The following is a 19,979-nucleotide window of genomic DNA, read 5'->3' as shown; positions in this document are numbered from 1 at the left end:
TGACCTAACGGGAGGCCTTTCCCCTTTTGCTGAGATTGTAATAAAACTTTGACTCATGCTCATAATTAGGTAGTCTGAAAGATTGATTTGGGAGAATACAGACATATTCCATAGGAAAGCAGGATAATCTTTTTAAAGCATGAAATGGGATAAAAGCAACAACCAATATTCAGTACCTAAATTACTAAAATAAAGTTCACTGATGATACATTTCACTAGTAGTTGTTAAACTCTGGACTTCATGAGATCACTGTAGTTCCTTTATTAACATTGCTATAAAGGCAACAAATATGAAGAATTCAGTGTTTTATTGTAGTAGATTTCAAGTATCTACTTGAACCTTTTTTTTTCAATTTTATTGAAGTATAGTTGATTACAATGTTGTGTTCATTTCTTCTGTACAGCAAAGTAATTCAGTTATACATATGTGTTTTTTTTCTTATTCTTTTCCATTATGGTTTGTCACAGAATATTGAATATAGTTCCCTGTGCTGTATACTTAAGATCTTGTTGTTTGTACGTGAATCTTGATCTCCTCAGCAAGAGCGTGGTATATAGAACATCCTGTTCTGGGAAATACATTGGGATGGTCGGAAGGTTCCTCTGGGCTTTTCCATCAGATGGTACGGAAAAAGCCCAAACGAACTTTTTGTCCAACCCAAGACTTGACTCTTAAATTTTAAGAGCTTTTAGAACACAAATAAATCATCTTTTTTTTTTTTTTTTTTAAAGTAAAGGCATTGAGCCCCCAAAAGGGTAAATGACGGCCGGGGGTTGCACAGGATTGAATCAGGGTTTGAACTTTGGTCCCTGGAGCTCCTTCCCACTGCATCTAAAAACATACTAGCTGTGACTGCGTGTTTCCAGGGATTCCCTATGTCATTTCCCAGTAAGTTGTTTCCTTTTTAAATGGCATTTCAGTAACTAAAATAAACGTTTCCTTTTTTTTCCCCACTCATCTTTCAGTTTCCCTTTCAAGACAATCTCTTTCAATCCATGTATTACCCTCTTCAGCTGAAGTTTTTGGAGACTGTGCACACTTTATGTGGACGAATTCCACAAGTTTTTCTGAAGCAAATTGAGAAAACAATGAAAAGGGCCTATGAGAAACACGTCATCATCCATGTTGGCCCCAACCAGATGCACTGAGTATTTCATGTTGTCACAAGTCAATTAGGCATCTCATGAACGAGGAAATATTCATCTTCAAGCTGCCTGGATCTCTTTTGTGTGACTATTTCATGGTGCTCTATGACAATTGAGTTTTAACAGCCTTATTAAATGTTGCTAAATTAGTTGCTCCTAAAAGGAAATATGCTTTAGGTTTTTTTTCCTAAAATGCTATTTATCTGTTTTGTTTTTTTTTAAAATGGTATTATTGCTCACTTAACATTGTTGAAGCAGGTTGAGCTAGCTGTGAAAAGGAACTCTTGTGAGCCTTCCAGTTCCCAAATGTCAGAGACGATGGCAGCGACATCTGTTGTGGTATATTTTATCCAGTTTTCTTGAGACTCTTTCTATGCAATTGGTTCCCCCTACCCCTTGTTATAAAAGTAATACATGCTTATTATAAAGCAAACAAACTTTTAAAAATTTTAGAGGATCTATAGGTCAGTGGACCAAAATCAAGATGAGATTAGCCATAATCCTATCAACTAGGGAAAAGATTTCGTAGTGTAGTCTCATCTAGCCTTTTTTCCCCTGCTTCTGTATTTATTTGCTGCTTGTCTTTTCCATCATATAATGTATCTAAAACAGGTAGTCTAAATAAAAGTTGAATCCTATGCTGACATTTTTATGTAGGAGACTAAAATTTACACAAAATGATTATGTTTACAGTGCTTTATTTAAAATGTGTCTGGGACAGAGAAGCTCGTCAAGATTAGGAGACCGATTGAGATGAGATTAAGGGAGTACAAGCTGTGCACACACCCTAGTCTTGTCAGAGATCCCACCCTTGAACCATTGTTATAAAACCCCTCATCAATTCTTTAAGGTTGAGGCACTTAGTTTTTCAGGCAGGACCCAGCTCTGTCCCCCTTTGCCTGACAAAGCAATAAAGCTTCTACTTAAAATAAATATGGGAGGAGCATTCAAATTTTAGCCATTTGAGCAGTGATAAAGGGTGAAGCATATCTGGGTTTTTTTTTTTTAAAGAAAAATTGTTTGTTGTTGTTTAGTCACCAAGTTGTGTCCAGCTCTTTGCGACCCCGAAGATTGCAGCACGCCAGGCTTCCCTGCCCTTCACTATCTCCCGGAGTTTGCTCAAACTCCTGTCCATTGAGTCAGTGATCCTATCCAGGCATCTTTTTCCCAATCATAAGACATGTCTATTCAGCTTCTGAAAGGAGAAATTCAGTAGTGATGTTAAACCTAAGCAGTCTATTTAGCAGAGATGTGATTTTGTGTTTACCCAGAGACAAAAGCATTTTATCTCTTACTTTGGTAGGTGTGGCCATGTCTCTTTAAACTCTTGGGCAATAGGTGGAAATTAAAGGCCAAGTTGGAATGTAATATGTACGAATAAACAGTTCAGTGGATTCCATTGGCAAGAAAATTGATCTTCCTACCAGCCTTAGAAAGATCTGAGTTGTTTTTTTTTCCTTCTCTAGGGTTATCCAGCTGTAAGCCAAGGAACCAGGCAGGTCTTATCACCTAGCTACAGTACAGGAAGTTCTATTCTTTACCCAAAGGGATCTAACTTAATCGCTAGTAGCTGCTATTAGCATAAGGGCATTTTGCATAATGCTTTATTTATCTCTACAAACGTGTGCATAATTGATCTCCTTGATGTTTGCAACAGCCTAGTGAACTTGGTAGAGACCTGCATCATCTCCACTGGGCAAATAGGGAAATTGTAATACAAGGAAACATATCCGATATCATTACTGTTCTATAAGACACACAGATATGTATAAGATACATCCTGTTTTACAGAGAAATTTTGAGGAACAAAATTTTTATTTTTTCATCACAGATAGACAACTATCTGAAGGTTTAAAAGGAAAATGTTTTGTTTTGGTAATGCAAATATGATAGATATCCTATATATTGGAAGGCAGTAAGATATCATAGGGCTTCCTTGTTGGCTCAGACGGTAAAGCGTCTGCCTGCAATGCCGGAGACCCGGGTTTGATCCCTGGGTTGGGAAGATCCTCTGGAGAAGGAAATGGCACCCCACTCCAGTACGCTTGCCTGGAAAATCCCATGGATGGAGGAGCCTGGTAGGCTACAGTCTGTGGGGTCACAAAGAGTCGGACACGACTGAGCGATAGGTTCTATAACAGGAGAAAAAGTCTTACCGTGAAAAAAAAAAATACAAAAACCTCAGCACTACCAAAGAATGTATCAGGATCGATAAACATTAGTATGCAGCAGTGTACGATAGTAACAAGTTTAAATCTAAAATGGTTGAGTAATAACCCATACTTTCCTTTTGACAAGTTGGATGGCCTGTGGTTTGTTATTTATGTTAAGGGAAATTACCGTTATGATGTGAAACTCTATCTTTGCTGTTGTATTTTATGTTTCCTCATTTTACCACTAAAGGTGACATCATTCATTATTTGATTTCTAAAGCCTGTGGGAGAATTTCTGGATTGTCTTTTGGATGGGGAAAATGTATCCTGTATACCCACAAATGGAGTTTTGGTGAAAGAGCCAGGATGTGAGATGATTCCCTGACTTCCATTCAAGTTTTCTTCCTGCTTGTTCAATATGCCCAGTAACCCCCACCGATGTCATTCAGATTTGTTGGTGGCTCACAGACCTGAAGTAGTTTCTTTCCTCTCTTGGCAAGCCCCACAAAAACATCTGCTTGTAAAGACCTGAAATACAGCGATGCGTTTTCCTGTATGGGAGCCAGGTTTATCCGCAGCTCTCAATTATTGGTTCTAGTCTGAAGATACACAATAGGATTTCCAGCAAAGAGCAGTGATAAGACTCTAGAACATTCTAGAATGATGCATTATGAGCCCATGAATCCTTAGAATGTGGTGTGGTTTTCTGCTTGGAAATTCCTTTGCTGTATTCTGAAAACTGTTAGATGAGTTTGGTGGATAATGTAGAAAAACTGATCTTCCAATCCCCACTGCCTAAAAGTGCTAATTATTTTCTATAGTTAGCATGTTACCCATGTGGCAGTATTTTCTCTGCTTTTGATAATTTCCATAAAACTACTACATTAACGCCTTTGAAATATGATAACCACAGATTTTAATGCAGCAGACTCCTGAAACTTGTGGTCTGAAGTCTGCCAGAAGGTGACACTGCCCCATATGGCACATTGCTCATCTGTGGGATGAGCTTGAGACTGGGCTTCTTCTATCCTCCTATCTTGTCCTGTCCTTTCCTGGTGTCCTTTAAAATCCTGCTTAATGCATGACTACAGAGTACCATTGAGAATGCAAGAACACTTTCTAATAGCAAAATGTAATATTTTTGTGTGCATGGATATTGAGACTTTCAATAGCAAATCACTAGAAATTCCAACCATATTTTTCTTGCTGAGTTTTTCTTTTCCCAATATAAATCTCTGAAATTGTGACTTACATTAGAAATTCCAATATCTGAAAAATTGGCTAGAAAATCTAAGTTTTCTTTCAGCTTCCAAAACAACAATTTAGCATTTAGGATATATTGCTCTAAGCTTAACTATTTATTTGAAACGTCTATTCCATATTCAGTGCTTCCACTCCAAATGGTTGTGACTTTTCCTGAATTTGTTGTTGACATGGATATTTATATGGACTTGTAGAGGTTTGTATTTATTTCATTGCAGTTATGGTGTTTATAAAACGAGCAAACCATACAAAACCTTATTCACAGTCACAAAATAGTGATCTAATAATGGAGTAATCATTCCAACCCACCCTGAAGATGGCACAACATACATACAAATTTAGGATTAGATATAATACTGCTTAATACTTATACAAAAAGGATAAATCTCAGGTGTTGGATAAACCAACATGAACGTGATTTCATGATTGAATTCAGAATTATGTTTAATGTCATAGGAGTACAAATCATTATATCCTCATTTATTAGTATGGTAAGCAATTGTTTTTATGTCTTTCCATTTCTCTCCTACTTTTTCATCTTCCTGTTTTTCATTTTTGCCTTTCCCTTCCTGTTTTCGATGTTAGCTTCTCAGTGGGACCAAGATGCTTGGCATCAGTGGCAGAGCCACAGCACTTGGGGATCCCTGTGCAGGCCGAACTAGGTTCTAATCCTAAAATCAAATCTTTATGGTGAGAATTTTCCAAAAATTTTTAAAAATTACACAATATGTACCACACATACACCTCACATGTTTTTTAAAGAAAATCCCAGTATTTGTTGTGCTCTGCGAATTGAAGAATCATTGATAGTGACACCTGAGTTGAAATCATTTCACAGTTGCTGCGCTGGCATTTATTGGGTTACCAAAAAAAAACCCAAACAAACAAACCCCTGAACGAATTTTTTGGCCAACCCAATAAACCTAATGAGATTTCTCTGGCAACTACAGAAATTTTCACAAGTCAAAACTGGAAATATTCTCTTGAGTCTTCAAGATAAAAGCACTTGTGTTTGTATCATCATATGCACGAACATGTAAGAATCAGATGCAATTTCTGCTTCATCAGTTTTACATGTTTGTGTTGTCACTAAAAAGTACACCCATTGTTTATTGCTCCCAAGGAGAACCTGAATGCATTTTTTATGTTGGAAAACTAATTTTTAGTGATTTTTCCTTGGGACAAAATGAGCATAATAAAGAACACTCCAAAGAAAAGGAATTATTACAGCAAATTAAAAGGACTGATACAATTTACTTACTATCTTGTCATTTTTAAATGCCATCTCCTGTTTTACTTTTTTTTAATTAAAAACTTTTTTTAAAAAAGTCTTGTCTTTTAGTGTTATTTCAGAAGTGTGTTTCTTTTATTTTGTAAGATAATATTAAATAGTAATACTTAAGTCCTTTCAGCTATTAAAGAAATTTGGTTTAGCATGTAGTTTGCCTTTTTTAAAAAATCATTAAAAATCCTCTTTGTTTATAAAATACCACACTGGAAGTTATGTTATTTGGATTTTAAAGGTGCTTGATATACAATGAAGAAAAATCAGAAAATGTGAAAATAGTTCTCATGTTCTTACATTTTATTTAGCAAAAACTGAATCTGACTTATTAGCTAGTAACATAATGAAAAAATAACGTACCAAAAGTTTCAAGTCTGTATAAAGTTTTTTTTTTTTTCCTAATCCTTAGACTCTTAAAAGTCTGAAGGTATTTTGTTCATTTACTGAGTTTCCTCCTTATATTTTAAAACATTTAAAAATGCTAAGGTATCTGGGTATGATAAAGTTTTCTGGAATAACTGGGACTCCACATCAAATAATTATGTGAGATATGAGAGTCAGGCTCTATATTTAGACAACACTGAGTTTAAATCCTAGTTCAGTCATTTTCTGTTTGTGACCTAGACAGCTTTGTTTTGTCCAAGCCACGTGGCATCCGGGATCCCAGTTCCTCCCTCAATCAGAGATTGAACCCGTACCCGCTGCATTTAAAGCACAGAGTCCTAACCACTGGACAGCCAGGGAAGTTCCCAGGCAAACTTTTTGACTGTCTTAGTGCTTCAGACTTCCCACTCACTAGAACTGGGCCAGTAGTTCCTCATAGATTGCTGTGAGGAGCAAACACAAAAGCATGAAATTTCAAAATTCCCAAAATTCTTTGTTTGTGGCTCCCTTGCCTCCAGTAAACAAATGGCTGATGGATTTTTAAAGAATATCAGATTGAAAAAAATGGCATTTTAATGTATTAATCTGCCATGGGGTTGGATGTTTACTCACCAGAGGGTCCACATGCTTAAGTTCTGCCTTTCTTGTCTTTTTTAGAGGAACATGGGTGGAAAAGCTTAAATATCTCTGGCTTCACCTGCAATGCAGGAGACCCTGGTTCGATTCCTGGGTCGGGAAGATCTGCTGGAGAAGCGATAGGCTACCCACTCCAGTATTCTTGGGCTTCCCTTGTGGCTCAGCTGGTGAAGCATCTGCCTGCAATGCGGGAGACCTAGGTTTGATCCCTGGGTTGGGAAGATTCCCTGGAGAAGGGAAAGGCTACCCACTCCAGTATTTTGGCCTGGAGAATTCCATGGACTACAGTCCATAGTGTCATAAAGAGTTGGACATGACTGAGCAACTTTCACTATCAGTGCTTTTACCATTTCCAAAGCTACCCTGTTTCTGTTTGGTTCCCATCACACCCTTTAGCTCTTAATAACTCACAAGTACCCTTCCTAACCTTGTTCATGATGTCATAATGTCCTGCGTCCTTCTCCACCTTCATTATTCCCTAAGTCTGTCAATGTCACCAACATCTACCCCCCTGCCCCCATGCCTTATCCTAGAAACCCGCTCATTACTCTTGGTTCTTCCCTTTCCCAGATTGCGTATCTCCCTCATCACTAAATCATCACGTCCCCACTGAAGCACCCCACTCGTGGTAACCGATTTTTGTGCATCTCTTCCAATTGCAAGTGATAGTACAAACAACCTAAACTAGTACAAAAAAAGGTGTATGCTTGTACCTCCAGAATAGTCACTGAGTCAACTTCCTCTCTTTTTATTGTTGTCTCTGCTCAAACTGTAACTTCCTGGATTTCTGTTCTCTCTGACCTGGATTGTTGTCCTAATGCCTTTTTTTATTGCTCTGAATTCAGTCTGGAACTCTCCAAACCATAACCACCCCCATCCTGTAAAAAGCTTCTCAGTATTTCCCCCCTTTGCTCCTACAATAACGTCCAAGCTCCTTTCCAAAGTTCTCAGAAAGTCTCTGCACATCTACCTCCTACTTATCTCCCTGGCTGCATTTGAGTTCTTCTTTCTCACTCCACTAATGTTCACTAATGCATATTTGTTTTTCTGTTCCTTTAGGAAGCCAAGTTCTTTCTCATCAAGGGGCTTTACACATGGTTGGAATCATTTACCCTAAAATTTCACCTGGCAAATTCTACTATCCTTCAGGTTCAGTTTAAATTTCCTTTCTTTGTGGAAGTTTCCTTGGATCCCCCACATAAAGGCAGCTCTCCCTCTTAGATTCCCTCATAGAATCCTGGACTTTTTATATGCAGTATGTATTATCATAGCAACAATACTTACTTGGGTAAAACTCTTGAGTTAATTTTCTGTCTTCCTGCACTAGATACAAAGTTCTTTGAGGGTATAGCCCTTGCTGATCTTGTTCCATGCTCTGCATTATCTACTTTAATGGCTAATGCATTTCTTGTGCTCCAAGAATATTAAATGAAAATAAATGATTCTGCTGCACCATGAACTGGGACCAGTTCATATCAGTAAAGCTATAAAACACACTATATTTATTTTGAGTGTTGTTTTCAACAACTATTGCTATCTCTCCTACAAATGTTCAGGGTGTCGAGTTGTAATAACCCGTCCTTTAAAGTCTCATTCACTGAAAGTATATTGATTTATTTAATTCCTTGTAAATTTATTTACTTGCCCATAAAATGACATGGTCAGGTCAGATGATGTTTGCGTTCCTTGCTACTTGAATGCTCTGTGTTTCCATAATCTCTCTTTTATGCCTCTGTTGTGGATGTTTGTGGGATTTTGACTGCCTAGAAACAACCCCACTCCTGGTGCCAATTTCTGTATTGTTAAAAACTTTTTAAATTGCAAGTGACAGCAAATACAACTCAAATTGGTACAGAGGGAGAGAGGGAGAGGGAATGCATTGACTCGTGAGTGAAAAATCCAGAAATAGCTCTGGATTCAAAGGCTTAAATGATGCCAAGGGAAATGTGTGACTCTAACAATGCTTTTTTCATTAATATTTTATTGAAAACCATACATCCTTCTAGGATTCCAGCCATAAAATTTTCATGTCATTCCAATAGAATCATTCCATCTGTGGAAAAATACATGGTCTCTGTGTCCAACTGAAAAACAGTATTGTCAACATGGTCAAAATATCAAGAAAATGGTTCTCTTGGTGTATATTTGAAAATAACTGAGGTGAGGAATGATGGTAAAGTACTCTTGCCCAACGGTTAATGAGAACGCATCCTCCTTCCTTCAAATCCCACCTTCCCTCATTGAGGACTGCCATTAAGTAAATAAAGCCTTCATACCAGAAATGATTCAGCAATCCAATATGAATGAATGACTTGGGAGGGGGGTGGGAAGTGGAGGAAGGAGGATACAATCTCATTAACTGATGGGCAAGAGTGCTTGACCACCTTTCCTCACCTCCGCGGTCCCCATAGACTTGTGAAGGCGACCAGGCAACCCGTGAGTGTGTCTTCTTAGGCTGTGACTATAAGGAGACTCCTGGGAATACCTGTTCCTGTCTCTTTACTGAGCATTTAGATCTTATCCAAATAATAGCACCTCCTTTGTAGGATATCTGCTTTGGCTCTAGTGAAAAAATGAGTCTAAATGTCACATTAGGAAGTTGAGTTCTCTTGTATCTAAATGACTGTTATTAGAAATAATTGCAAAAAAAAAAAATAGCAGAGTTAAAAAAAAAAGGAATTTCCTGACAGTCTAATGGTGGTTATTACTCCGTGCTTTCTCTGTGGAGGGCAAAGATTTTATCCCTCATGAGGGAATGTGGCCAAAAAAAAAAAAAGAAATGGTTGCAAACACACAGAGTTGAAGAAAAAAATAAAAGGACGAATATCAACTTTGGTGTATTAAATGTTTGAAACGATAGCTATTTACAAGGTTATCGGATTTTGCATAAATGGAACCGTGACTAATAATAATAATCGTGGATACTCAGTCGTGTCCCACTCTGCAACCCCACGAACTGTAGCCTGCCAGGCTCCTCTGTCTATGGGATTTTTCAGGCAAGAATACTGGAGTGGATTGCCATTTTTTTATCCAGAGTATCTTCCCAACCCAGGGATCAAACCTGCGTCTCCTGTGCTCTTGCATTGAAAGGCGGATTCTTTACCACTAGTATCACCTGAGAAGCCCAAAATGGAATCATACATTATGTACTCTATTTTGCTTGGCCTTTTTCACTCAGCATAACTGAGATTCATCCATATTGTTGCATTGCATGTATCCATAGTTCATTCCTTTTTATTTTATCCTCTTATTGATGGGTTTGCTTGTCTCCAGTTTTTGACTGTTACAAATAAAGCTGTTACAGACATGAACGAGTGAACAAGTCATGAACATGTCTTTGGACCTATTTTTCCATTTCTGCCGGGTAAAATTTAGGACTAGAATGCTTGAGTTCCATGGTAAATGTATGTTTTACTTTTGAAGAAACTGCTAAACTGTTTCGCAAGTTGGTTGTACCACTTACATTTTCACTAGCAATTCCTGTTTCTCCAAGTTTCTTGCCGAGATTGTGTGGACAACCTTTTTAAGTTTAGCCAGTCTAGTGAGTATAAGTATCTCATTGTGGCTTTATTTTTTGTTGTCGTTGTTGTTTGTTTGTTTTGGCTGCGCCACGAGGCATGTGGGATCTTAGTTCCCTGACCAGGGACTGAGCATTGCCCGTGCATTGGGAGTACAGAGTCTTAGAAAACCAGTGGACCACCAGGGTAATCCCTCATTTTAAGTTGCATTTTCCTACTGACCATTGAGTCACAAAGAGTTGGATATGACTGAAGCGATTTAGCACGCATGCATGCAATGATGTTTAGCATACTTTCATGTGTTTGTTTAACATTCAGATGTTTTCACTGGTAAAAAAGTCTGTTCAAACCTTTTGCCCATTTTTTAAAATTTTGGTTTTTCATGTCTTATTCTTAAGTTTTGGGAGTCTTTACATATTCTGGATACAAATCTTTGATACACATGTTGCAAATATTTTTTGTTAGCATGTGTCATGTCTTTTTATTTTCTCAATTTGTCTTTATAAGAGCAAAAGACTTTATGTTGGTTAAGTTCAATTTCTCAACTTTTTCTTATTTGTTTTATGTACTGTGTTGTGAAAAACGATTGCCCGTCCCAAGTTGCAAAGATTTTCTCCTGTGTATTTTACCAGAAATTTTATAGTTTTAAGTTTTATACTGTTATGGATTGAATACTTATGTCCCATTCCAAATTCATATGTTGAAATCCTAAACCCCATGTGGAGGTATTAGGGGGTGGAAACTTTGGGAGGCAGTTAGGTCATGAGGGTAGATTAATTCCTTTTTAAGAAGAAACACAAGAAACACTATTTCTCTCTCAGTCATGTGAGGATGCACTATGTATTTTGAATTAAGTTTTAGGTATGGAAAGAGTTAACCTTCATTGATTTCCATACAGGCATCCAGTTGATTCAACAATTTACCCAAATGACTTGTGTTTAGCTGAATATTAATGTTTGGATCAATATTGGAAAAGGACAAGCAAAAGCTATAGGCTCTTGTATTCATTTATTCATTCAATAAATATCTATTGACTGTCTTATTAAGTGCCCTAGTAAGCTATGGAGACACATGATTCATAAGATCCAACCCCAACCTACACATAGTTTACACTTCAGCTGAGAAGATAAATATGAAAATAATTACAATTTCATATGAGAAATATGTACCAAAGCTGTATGTTTCATACTACAAACAATTAAAAAGTCACAGCCAGCTTTAAAAAAATAGAATATCAGAGTGCATATTAAGATAGGTATTATTTTACAGTCATATGTTTTATTGATTTAATGTAATCATATTTTATGTACTTTATCAGTGTATATTTACTGGGTTGCAATATAAAATGAATTTTTCCTTCTGATTTTGGTTAAAAAAGTTTTCATGCTCCTATGTTAAAGGTATGTACAAAGTCTCATTTTCAAGTCTCAACTCAAACATCGTCTTTTCAGAGACTTCTAATCATCTCACTCAACATGACTTCCCTACATGGCTTTCATACCATATTATCCTGTATATTTCCTTTTTAGAACTTACTACAATCTGTAGATCCTGGGCCTTTACTTAGTTGTCTACTTCCTTCATGTTCCTCTGTCCCACTAGACAATGAGATCCAGGAGGGCAAGGATCCTATATACGTGGCTCACCACTAACTCTACAGACCAGTTCCTGGCCTAAAACACACACTCAAAGAATTTCCTAGGCTCAGCTTTAGATTCTAAGTCTGTGGCTTTGATAATGGAAGCTGACCCCTTCCCCACCTTCCTATTCCACACTTCTGAGTGATGACATTAACAAAATCCACATGCAAATAGGCTATTGGGGAAGTGATACACCTTGTGTCAACCCAGAAGATAGAGCCAATCAATGTGATTTGGAGTTGTCTGGAAAGTTTTGGGGCTTCACTAAGATGGAATAAAAGATGAAACTACACTCTTTGCAAAAAAAAGAAAAGGAAAAAATGTTCCAACTAACAAATACATCTTGGAAATGAAAATCAAAACAACACCGAGGTTTTCTGTTTAGTCCTCAGACTGGTGAAAATGACTGAGTCCGCAAGTGCGTGGAGAGTCACATACTTTCAGAAGGTGACAGCACTGTTTAAGGAGGTCCACTGGCAGTATTGATTAAAAATATGCCTATCCAACTGTTACTCTTCTGGAGAAATGGTCATGTAGAGGCTTGTGGTAGTAGCTGCTGCCACACAGCTAATAATAATAGTATAAAAACACAATAAAAGATTTGCCAGGTACTACCCTGGGATCACTTTAATCCTCAGTCTTTTATGAGATGAATACTGCCTCTGTGTTTCAAAGGAGGACACTGAGATTTGAATTACGGAAGATCTTGTTTTTGATAGAGAAAAACTGGATAGCTATATATGTGATTCATAGAGACTGGTTAAATAATAATATTCCATCTATACTTCAAAGTATTAAGCAAAGTAAGATTTTAATTAGTATCTCTAAAATAAAACAGAAAAAACCCAAGACATAGTTTGAGTAAAAAGCCAAAAAATAATTGTAGAAGAATATGTTACCTTTTAAGAGAAATTTAAGCCAAGAAGAACTACTTCAGTATATGTTTATGCAACAAACTATTTATTGAGATCCTATGGTGTATAGATGCTGCACAAGGCTTCAAGGCACCTTGAAACCAGTGAACAAAAGAGTTTTCTGTCTTTGGGGTGTTTATGTTCCAGTGATGCAGAGAAATGCAATATACATAATTTTGAGAGGAAATGACATGATATCTTATGAGATGAAAAGTTCAGTTCAGTTCAGTTCAGTCGCTCAGTCATGTCCAACTCTTTGCGACCCCATGAACTGCAGCATGCCACGCCTCTCTATCCATCACCAACTCCCGGAGTCTACCCAAACCCATGTCCATCGAGTCAGTGATGCCATCCAACCATCTCATCCTCTGTCGTCCCCTTCTCCTCCTGCCCCCAATCCTACCCAACATTAGGGTATTTTCCAGTGAGTCAACTCTTCGCATGAGGTGGCCAAAGTATTGGAGTTTCAGCTTTAACATCAGTCCTTCCAATGAACACCCAGGATTGATCTCCTTTAGGATGGATTGATTGGATCTCCTTGCAGTCCAAGGGACTCTCAAGAGTCTTCTCCAACAACACAGCTCAAAAGCATCAATTCTGCAGTGCTCAGCTTTCTTCACCGTCCAACTCTCACATCCATACATGACCACTGGAAAAACCATAGCCTTGACTAGACGGACTTTTGTTGGCAAAGTAATGTCTCTGCTTTTCAATATGCTATCTAGGTTGGCCATAACCTTCCTTCCAAGGAGTAAGCGTCTTTTAATTTCATGGCTGCAGTCACCATCAGCAGTGATTTTGGAGCCCCCAAAAGTAAAGTCTGACACTGTTTCCACTGTTTCCCCATCTATTTCCCATGAAGTGATGGGACCAGATGCCATGATCTTAGTTTTCTGAACAAAAAGAGCTGGGAGCAAAAGAAATAGAGCGGGGTACGGGACAAGAGGAGGTGGTTGGGAGTTCAGGGGAAGGTGGAAAGTGCAATGTCACTTAGTGACAAGGCCTGAGGAGGTCTTGTTGAGAAGATGGTACTCAAGGGGATGAGAGGGCCACATGGATATCCCAGAGAAGAGGGATCTAGGCAGATGAAAGAGCTGGGCACCCTCCTAAGTAAGGAGTGTACTCACAGATTAAGAGTAGATCATGGGCTTCCCTAGAGGCTCAATGGTAAAGAATCACCTGCCAATGCAGGAGACACAAGTTCAGTCCCTGATCTGAGAAGATCCCACATGCCGAGCAGCTAAGCCCAAGCATCACAATTATTGAGCCTGTGCTCTAGAGCCCAAGAGCTGCAACTACTGAGCCTACGAGCTGCAACTACTGAAGCCTGTGCCGTAGAGCCTGTGCTCTGCAACAAGAGAAGCCCCTTCAATGAGAAACCTGCAAACCACAACTAGAAAGTAGCCACTGCTTGCCACAGCTAAGGAAAAGCTCGAGCAACAGTGAAGACCCCGCAAAGCCAAAAATAAATAAATAAATAAATAGAATTTATTTTTTTTCCCTTAAAGAGTACATCATGAAGGTCAATGAGGCCAGAGGACTTGAAGAAGGGCTGGGGGGAGGGGTGGTGGTAGGAGATGTGGTTGGGGCAGGGGACTGGCAGATTGTAAGACTGGCAGACCCATGGCAAGGACTATGGCTTTTACTCGGAGTGGAATGTAACTAGTTGGATTGAAGCATGATAGGCTCTTATTATTAAAACCCCTGGCAGTTGTGTTAAAAATGGGGCTCCCCAGGTGGCTCAGATGGTAAAGAATCTACCTGCCAAGGAGGATACCCGAGTTCGGCCCCTGGGTTGGGGAGATTCTCTGGAAAAGGAAAGGGCAACCCACTCTAGTCTTCTTGCCTGGAGAATTCCATGGACAGAGGAGCCTGGTGGGCTACAGTCCACAGGGTCGCAAAGAGTTGGACATGACTGAGCGACTAACACTTTTGTGTTGAAAATAAATTGTTGGAAGGTCCCTGGTGACTCAGCAGTAAAGCACCCGCCTGCAATGCAGAAGTCAGGAAGATCCCCTGGAGAAGGAAATGGCAACCTGCTCCAGTATTCTTGCCTGGGAAATCCCATGGACAGGGAAGCCTGGCAGACTATAGTCTGTGGGGTCACAAAAGAGTCAGACACAACTTAGTGACTGAACAACCAGGACAGAAGGCAGAAGAACAGCTGTAATACTACAGGTGAGACATGTAAACACCTAATCAACATCTGAAAACATTCATAAGAAACTCATGAAGCTCCACCTAGCTGTGGTGGGTATTGGGGTGGAGGAGAACATCTTAAGAGATTTTTTGCTTGCCTTGTAGTCTTTGAATTGCTTGATAAAATACTATTTATCAGACATTTTAAAAGTTTAAAATTACTATTATTATTATAAATACTAATAATATTTACCCTTCCTTCTGGAATAAGAGTTTCCCTGATAGCTCAATAGGTAAAGAATCCACCTGCAATGCAGGAGACCCTGGTTTGATTCCTGGGTTGGGAAGATCCGCTGGAGAAGGGATACGCTATCCACTCCAGTATTCTTGGACTTCCTTGGTGGCTCAGCTGGTAAAGAATTTGCCTGCAATGTGGGAGACCTGAGTTTGATCCCTGGATTGGGAAGATCCCTTGGAGAAGGGAAAGGCTACCCACTCTAGTATCCTGGCCTGGAGAATTCCATGGACTGTATAGTCCATGGGGTCAGAAAGAGTCGGACATAACTGAGCAACTTTCACTTTCACTTTTCTGGAGTGATTCACTCTCCAACCAGTTAAGTGTGGCCAAGAAAAGTAGGTATCTGCCAGGGGCTGGGGGAAAGTAGCCTGATGCAGGGTGTCAGAGCCTAAGGGAAGTGAGAAAGGAACCTGTTACAGGGACTGGTGATTGGTCGGTTGAATACTAGGGAGATTGATAGAATAAATGAATATACTGAGAGTGAAGAATAAGTTTGTCAAAAATCATTTTTGAGGCTATTTTATTATAAGCCTTTAACGTGGGAAAAGCCCATGGAGTATCTCACTCAGGATTTGGCACGTAGTAGGCACCTGAATATTTGATTTTGATCTGTCTTGCCATGGCTTCAGCGTACAAACAGATGTCTATGGAGTCAGTGAATTTCTTATGCATTGGGACAGTAAACCAGTATTAATTTAAAAGGGTAGCTTCGTGTAAATCTCTGAAGTTCAGAAAACATGGATTTGCAGTTCTTGCCCTTGACCTTGTTGTAGTTTAATTAAGTTCTTAACCTACAAAGAAAAAAAGGAATATACTATGGAGAATGGCAACCAGGTTTACTGTTGGACAGTGATGTGTATGGAAAAGGAGAAAACTAAAATGAATCCTCCAGTGTTAGATTGGAATTGGAAGCTGTGAACTCCTAGTTTTATAGATACTGATATAAATAAATATATGGATGTATCTGTGTGCCAAGAGGGCCCAGCAATGACATCCCAGTGGCCATGAACACCCTAGCAGCCTCAAGTAGATTCCTAAGTAGCATTCTCCACCAAAAGGAATTGGGACTTCTTGGAGAAATGGTTACTTCCAGGCCCGGGAAAGAGAGATGCAAGATGAGCCTGGAATACCTTTTTGTACCAGAAAATGAAGAAGTGCTCCAAGAATGATGGAGACATGTCAAAAGGATGCAGGAGCCAGCTTGAAGAAGGTCTCATTGGCCAAGTCTAGACCAATGTAGGTATCAATTAATGATAGCAGTGAACTAACCCACTGGATAAAATAGGAATCAGTGAGTCAAAATTACTGTAACTAAAAAAATGAATAAATGAGACGACTCTTTGCTTATTGTAGGAAGCCAGCTGATAAATGTAAAAAGAATGATGGAATTAGAAAACTACCATTTGGCAATGAACATAGTAATATTTTTTTTCTTTTTTCTTTTTGGCCTTGCCACGTGGCTTGTGGAATCTTACCTCCCCGACCATGGACTGAACCCAGGCCTTCTGCAGTGAAAGCTCAGAGTCCTAACCACTGGACTACAAGGGAATTCTCCATCATAGTAGCAACCTAGCCTAAAAGCATGTACATAATAATTAGTTCAGTCAAGTAACATCAATGGAGGTGAAAACTTGAGAGTGAAAATCTGATGAGAAATGGGATATTTGCAAAGTTTCACAGTTCTCACAAAACAATTTAAATTACTGCTACTGCTAAGTTGCGTCAGTCGTGTCTGACTCTGTGCAACCCCATAGATGGCAGCCCACCAGGCTCTTCCATCCATGGGATTTTCCAGGCAAGAGTACTGGAGTGGGTTGCCATTGCCTTCTCCAATAGAAGAGCGTCCCTGGGTGGGCTCGAACCACCAACCTTTCGGTTAACAGCCAAACGTGCTAACCGATTGTGCCACAGAAATTACTATCATGGGCTTAATAGTAGCCCCCAAAATGATATGCCCACATCCTAATCTCTGGAACCTGTGATTGTTACCTTCCTGGTAAAAAGAGTGTTTGTAGATGTAATTTAAGAATCTTGAGCTAAGGAGATCAGCCGAGATTATCCAGCTCTTAATCCAATAACTAGTGTCCTTTTAAGAGTAAGGTCAAGAGAGATGTGATAGACGCAAGAGGCAACATGACCACAGGGGCAGAGATGGGAGCGATGCATGCAGTCACATGTCTAGGAATGCTGACAGTCGGCAGAAGCTGGGCGAGGTAAAAGAACTGACTCTTCTGTGGAGCCTGCAGAGGGATCGTGGGCCTTCTTACATCCTGATCTCAGACTCCTGGCCTCCAGAACTAAGAGTCCTGGATCCTATGGACTATCCTTGTTTTTATTTAGTTGCTAAGACGTGTCCAACTTTGTGACCCCATGGACTGTAGCCCACCAGGCTCCTCTGTCCATGGGATTTCCCAAGCAAGAATACTGAAGTGGGCAGCCATTCCTTTCTCCAGGAGATCTTCCTTACCTAGAGATTGAACCAGCGTCTCATGCATGGGCAGGCGGATTCTTTACCACTGACCCACAAAGGAAGCCCAATGGAGTACCCTTCCCTCCTCATAAATTTCCATTTCATTCACACAGTTTGAAGTGCACCACCGGGATTGCAGCAAACTTCATGAAGCCATCCACCCAGGCAGCACCTGCCAGTCTGTTCTCCTAACTCTGGTCTTCACCTCAGCATGGCCACCAGCTACCCCCACACCGTTGTGGCATCACAGAAAACAACCCTGGGTCTTTTAGAGCAGACTTTTTGTTGCACTTATTTCTAATTAAAAAGAAAACAATCTTTATATTTAAAATGGATAACCAACAAGGACCTACTGTATAGAACATGGAACTCTGTATGGGAGGGGAGTTTGGGGGAGAATGGGTACATGTATATGTATGGCTGAGTCACTCCGCTGTGGACCTGAAACAATCACGTTATTAATTGGCTATATTTCATTATAAAATAAAAAGTTTTTTAAATTTAGATTTTGAAAGTCTCTGGGAAAAAGTTAACCTTGATGATATGTGAAGCTTTCTCTTATTTGTTTGGAAAACTGGATTCATCCTTATTGTCCACCTTCCCCTACCTCAGCTTCATTCTGGAACCCACTGTGATCTACAAATAAGGACTAAAAAGCATGAATAAAAGACCATGAGCATCAAAGAGCCTCCAAGTCTCTCTTTCTGCATTTTAATCTAGCCTGTTCTGTGCCCTTCAGCCTTTGCAGATGGTGTGTGGGATTTTCTATACTTTTCCTCAATCCTCTCTTCTCACTTGCCACAGGATCATCTCAGAGGGATGGCCCAAACTCAAGTCATTCTCTCTGGGGTTACAAAAAGATCCTTGCACATGTTATTCTGACACAGTCTCAGCTGTTTTCTCTTTCCTGTTCTTTTGTCTCCATCTTCCACCTCCTCCTCTGTGTTGTCAGGCTTTTCCCTTCTTGTGTACCCCCAGAGGAACGGGCTAGTCTTCTTGCATATTCACGCTTATTGAAGGGACACCTCCTCCATTATACCCAGTCTCTGTGCAAGGAAGAGATTCCACACGTTTTCACTGCAACACAGAAGAAGCCCTCACAGACTGTTTGCCTGGTTAATACCATCCACTTTGCCTGGAAGTCTCTTCTCTTGTGATACAAATATTTTCCCATCTTTAACTTAGTCTCTTACAAAAAGTAACTTCTATCCTTGCCTGGAAGAGACATTACAGGCCTCTGACCATCTGATTTGCATATCTGCCTTTTACTTTGCATCAGAGTCTATACTTCTGTCTTATTTCCCCTGGTCATTTGCAACCTTCTTGAGGACAACAAAGAGTCTCGGGCTCTGAAATCAGTCCAGGTTTACTTGCCTGTGTAGTTGTGTCACTTTGGACAGGTTAGTTCACTTCTTTATACCTCAGTTTCTTTAGTGGGGGGGTCATAATCTCATTGATAGGATTTTTGCAAGGATTAAATATTTTTCTACAGTGCTTAGAAGAATGCTAGACACATAGAGAATACTTAATGTTAGCCGTTACTATTAATATTCTCCTTTGTTGCATTAGTTATCTAGTGCTATGTGATTAAATTCTCTCAGAATTTAGAAGCTGAGAACAATTATAAACATTTTTCATCTTTCGTGGTTTCTGTGGATCAGGACTTGAGGCACAGCCTAGATGGATGATTCTGGCTTGGGATCCTTCACAAGGCTGTGGTCCAGATCCCAGCTGGGGCTGCAGATTACCTGGGGTGGGAAGACTCAAGTTAAGGGCATCAGTCTTCTCCATTGGGGCATTTCCACAGGCTGCTCTGATGTTCTGGTGACATGGCAGCTGGCTTCCTCTAGAGAGAACAGTACAAGTGCCTAGAACAGAAGCTGCGGCACCGTTTATGACCTAGCCTCAGAAGTCAAATACCATCCCTTCCACCACGCTTATTGTTCACTCAGACTCGCTCTGATTCACCTGGGAGGGGACTACACTGGGGCATGAACCCCAGGAGGCAAGGATCTTGGGGGCAATCGTACAGGCTGGGCATCACATTTTGTTTTGCTCTAAGTGGGTGAGTACCAATAGGAGGCTCTAGCAATCGCAGACAGTGAGATGAGCGCTGGCTAGAGAAAAGTTCCC

General features: G+C 39.7%; 1 protein-coding gene across 3 annotated transcripts in view; it reads left to right on the top strand.

The window, feature by feature from the left end:
- GXYLT2 (glucoside xylosyltransferase 2) overlaps window positions 1-18,530 on the top strand; it is an 89,938-nt gene extending 71,408 nt beyond the window's left edge. For 2 of the 3 annotated variants that reach the window (XM_081528316.1, XM_081528317.1), the window contains one exon: window positions 967-3,565. In XM_081528316.1, coding sequence (XP_081384442.1) covers window positions 967-1,149 — 183 coding nt within the window. In that variant the 3' untranslated portion in view covers window positions 1,150-3,565. Of the gene's footprint in view, window positions 1-966; window positions 3,566-17,959 lie in introns of those variants that run through there. The other variant, XM_081528318.1, reaches the window with a different exon arrangement.
- Window positions 18,531-19,979: the final 1,449 nt, after the last annotated feature.

The sequence above is a fragment of the Giraffa tippelskirchi genome, chromosome 9 (assembly GCF_054371585.1).
Source record: "Giraffa tippelskirchi isolate mGirTip1 chromosome 9, T2T-mGirTip1v1.2.pri, whole genome shotgun sequence".
NCBI classification, from domain to species: domain Eukaryota; kingdom Metazoa; phylum Chordata; class Mammalia; order Artiodactyla; family Giraffidae; genus Giraffa; species Giraffa tippelskirchi.
Note: the sequence above shows the minus strand (reverse complement) of the source record. Positions and strands in the feature narration are given on the sequence as shown.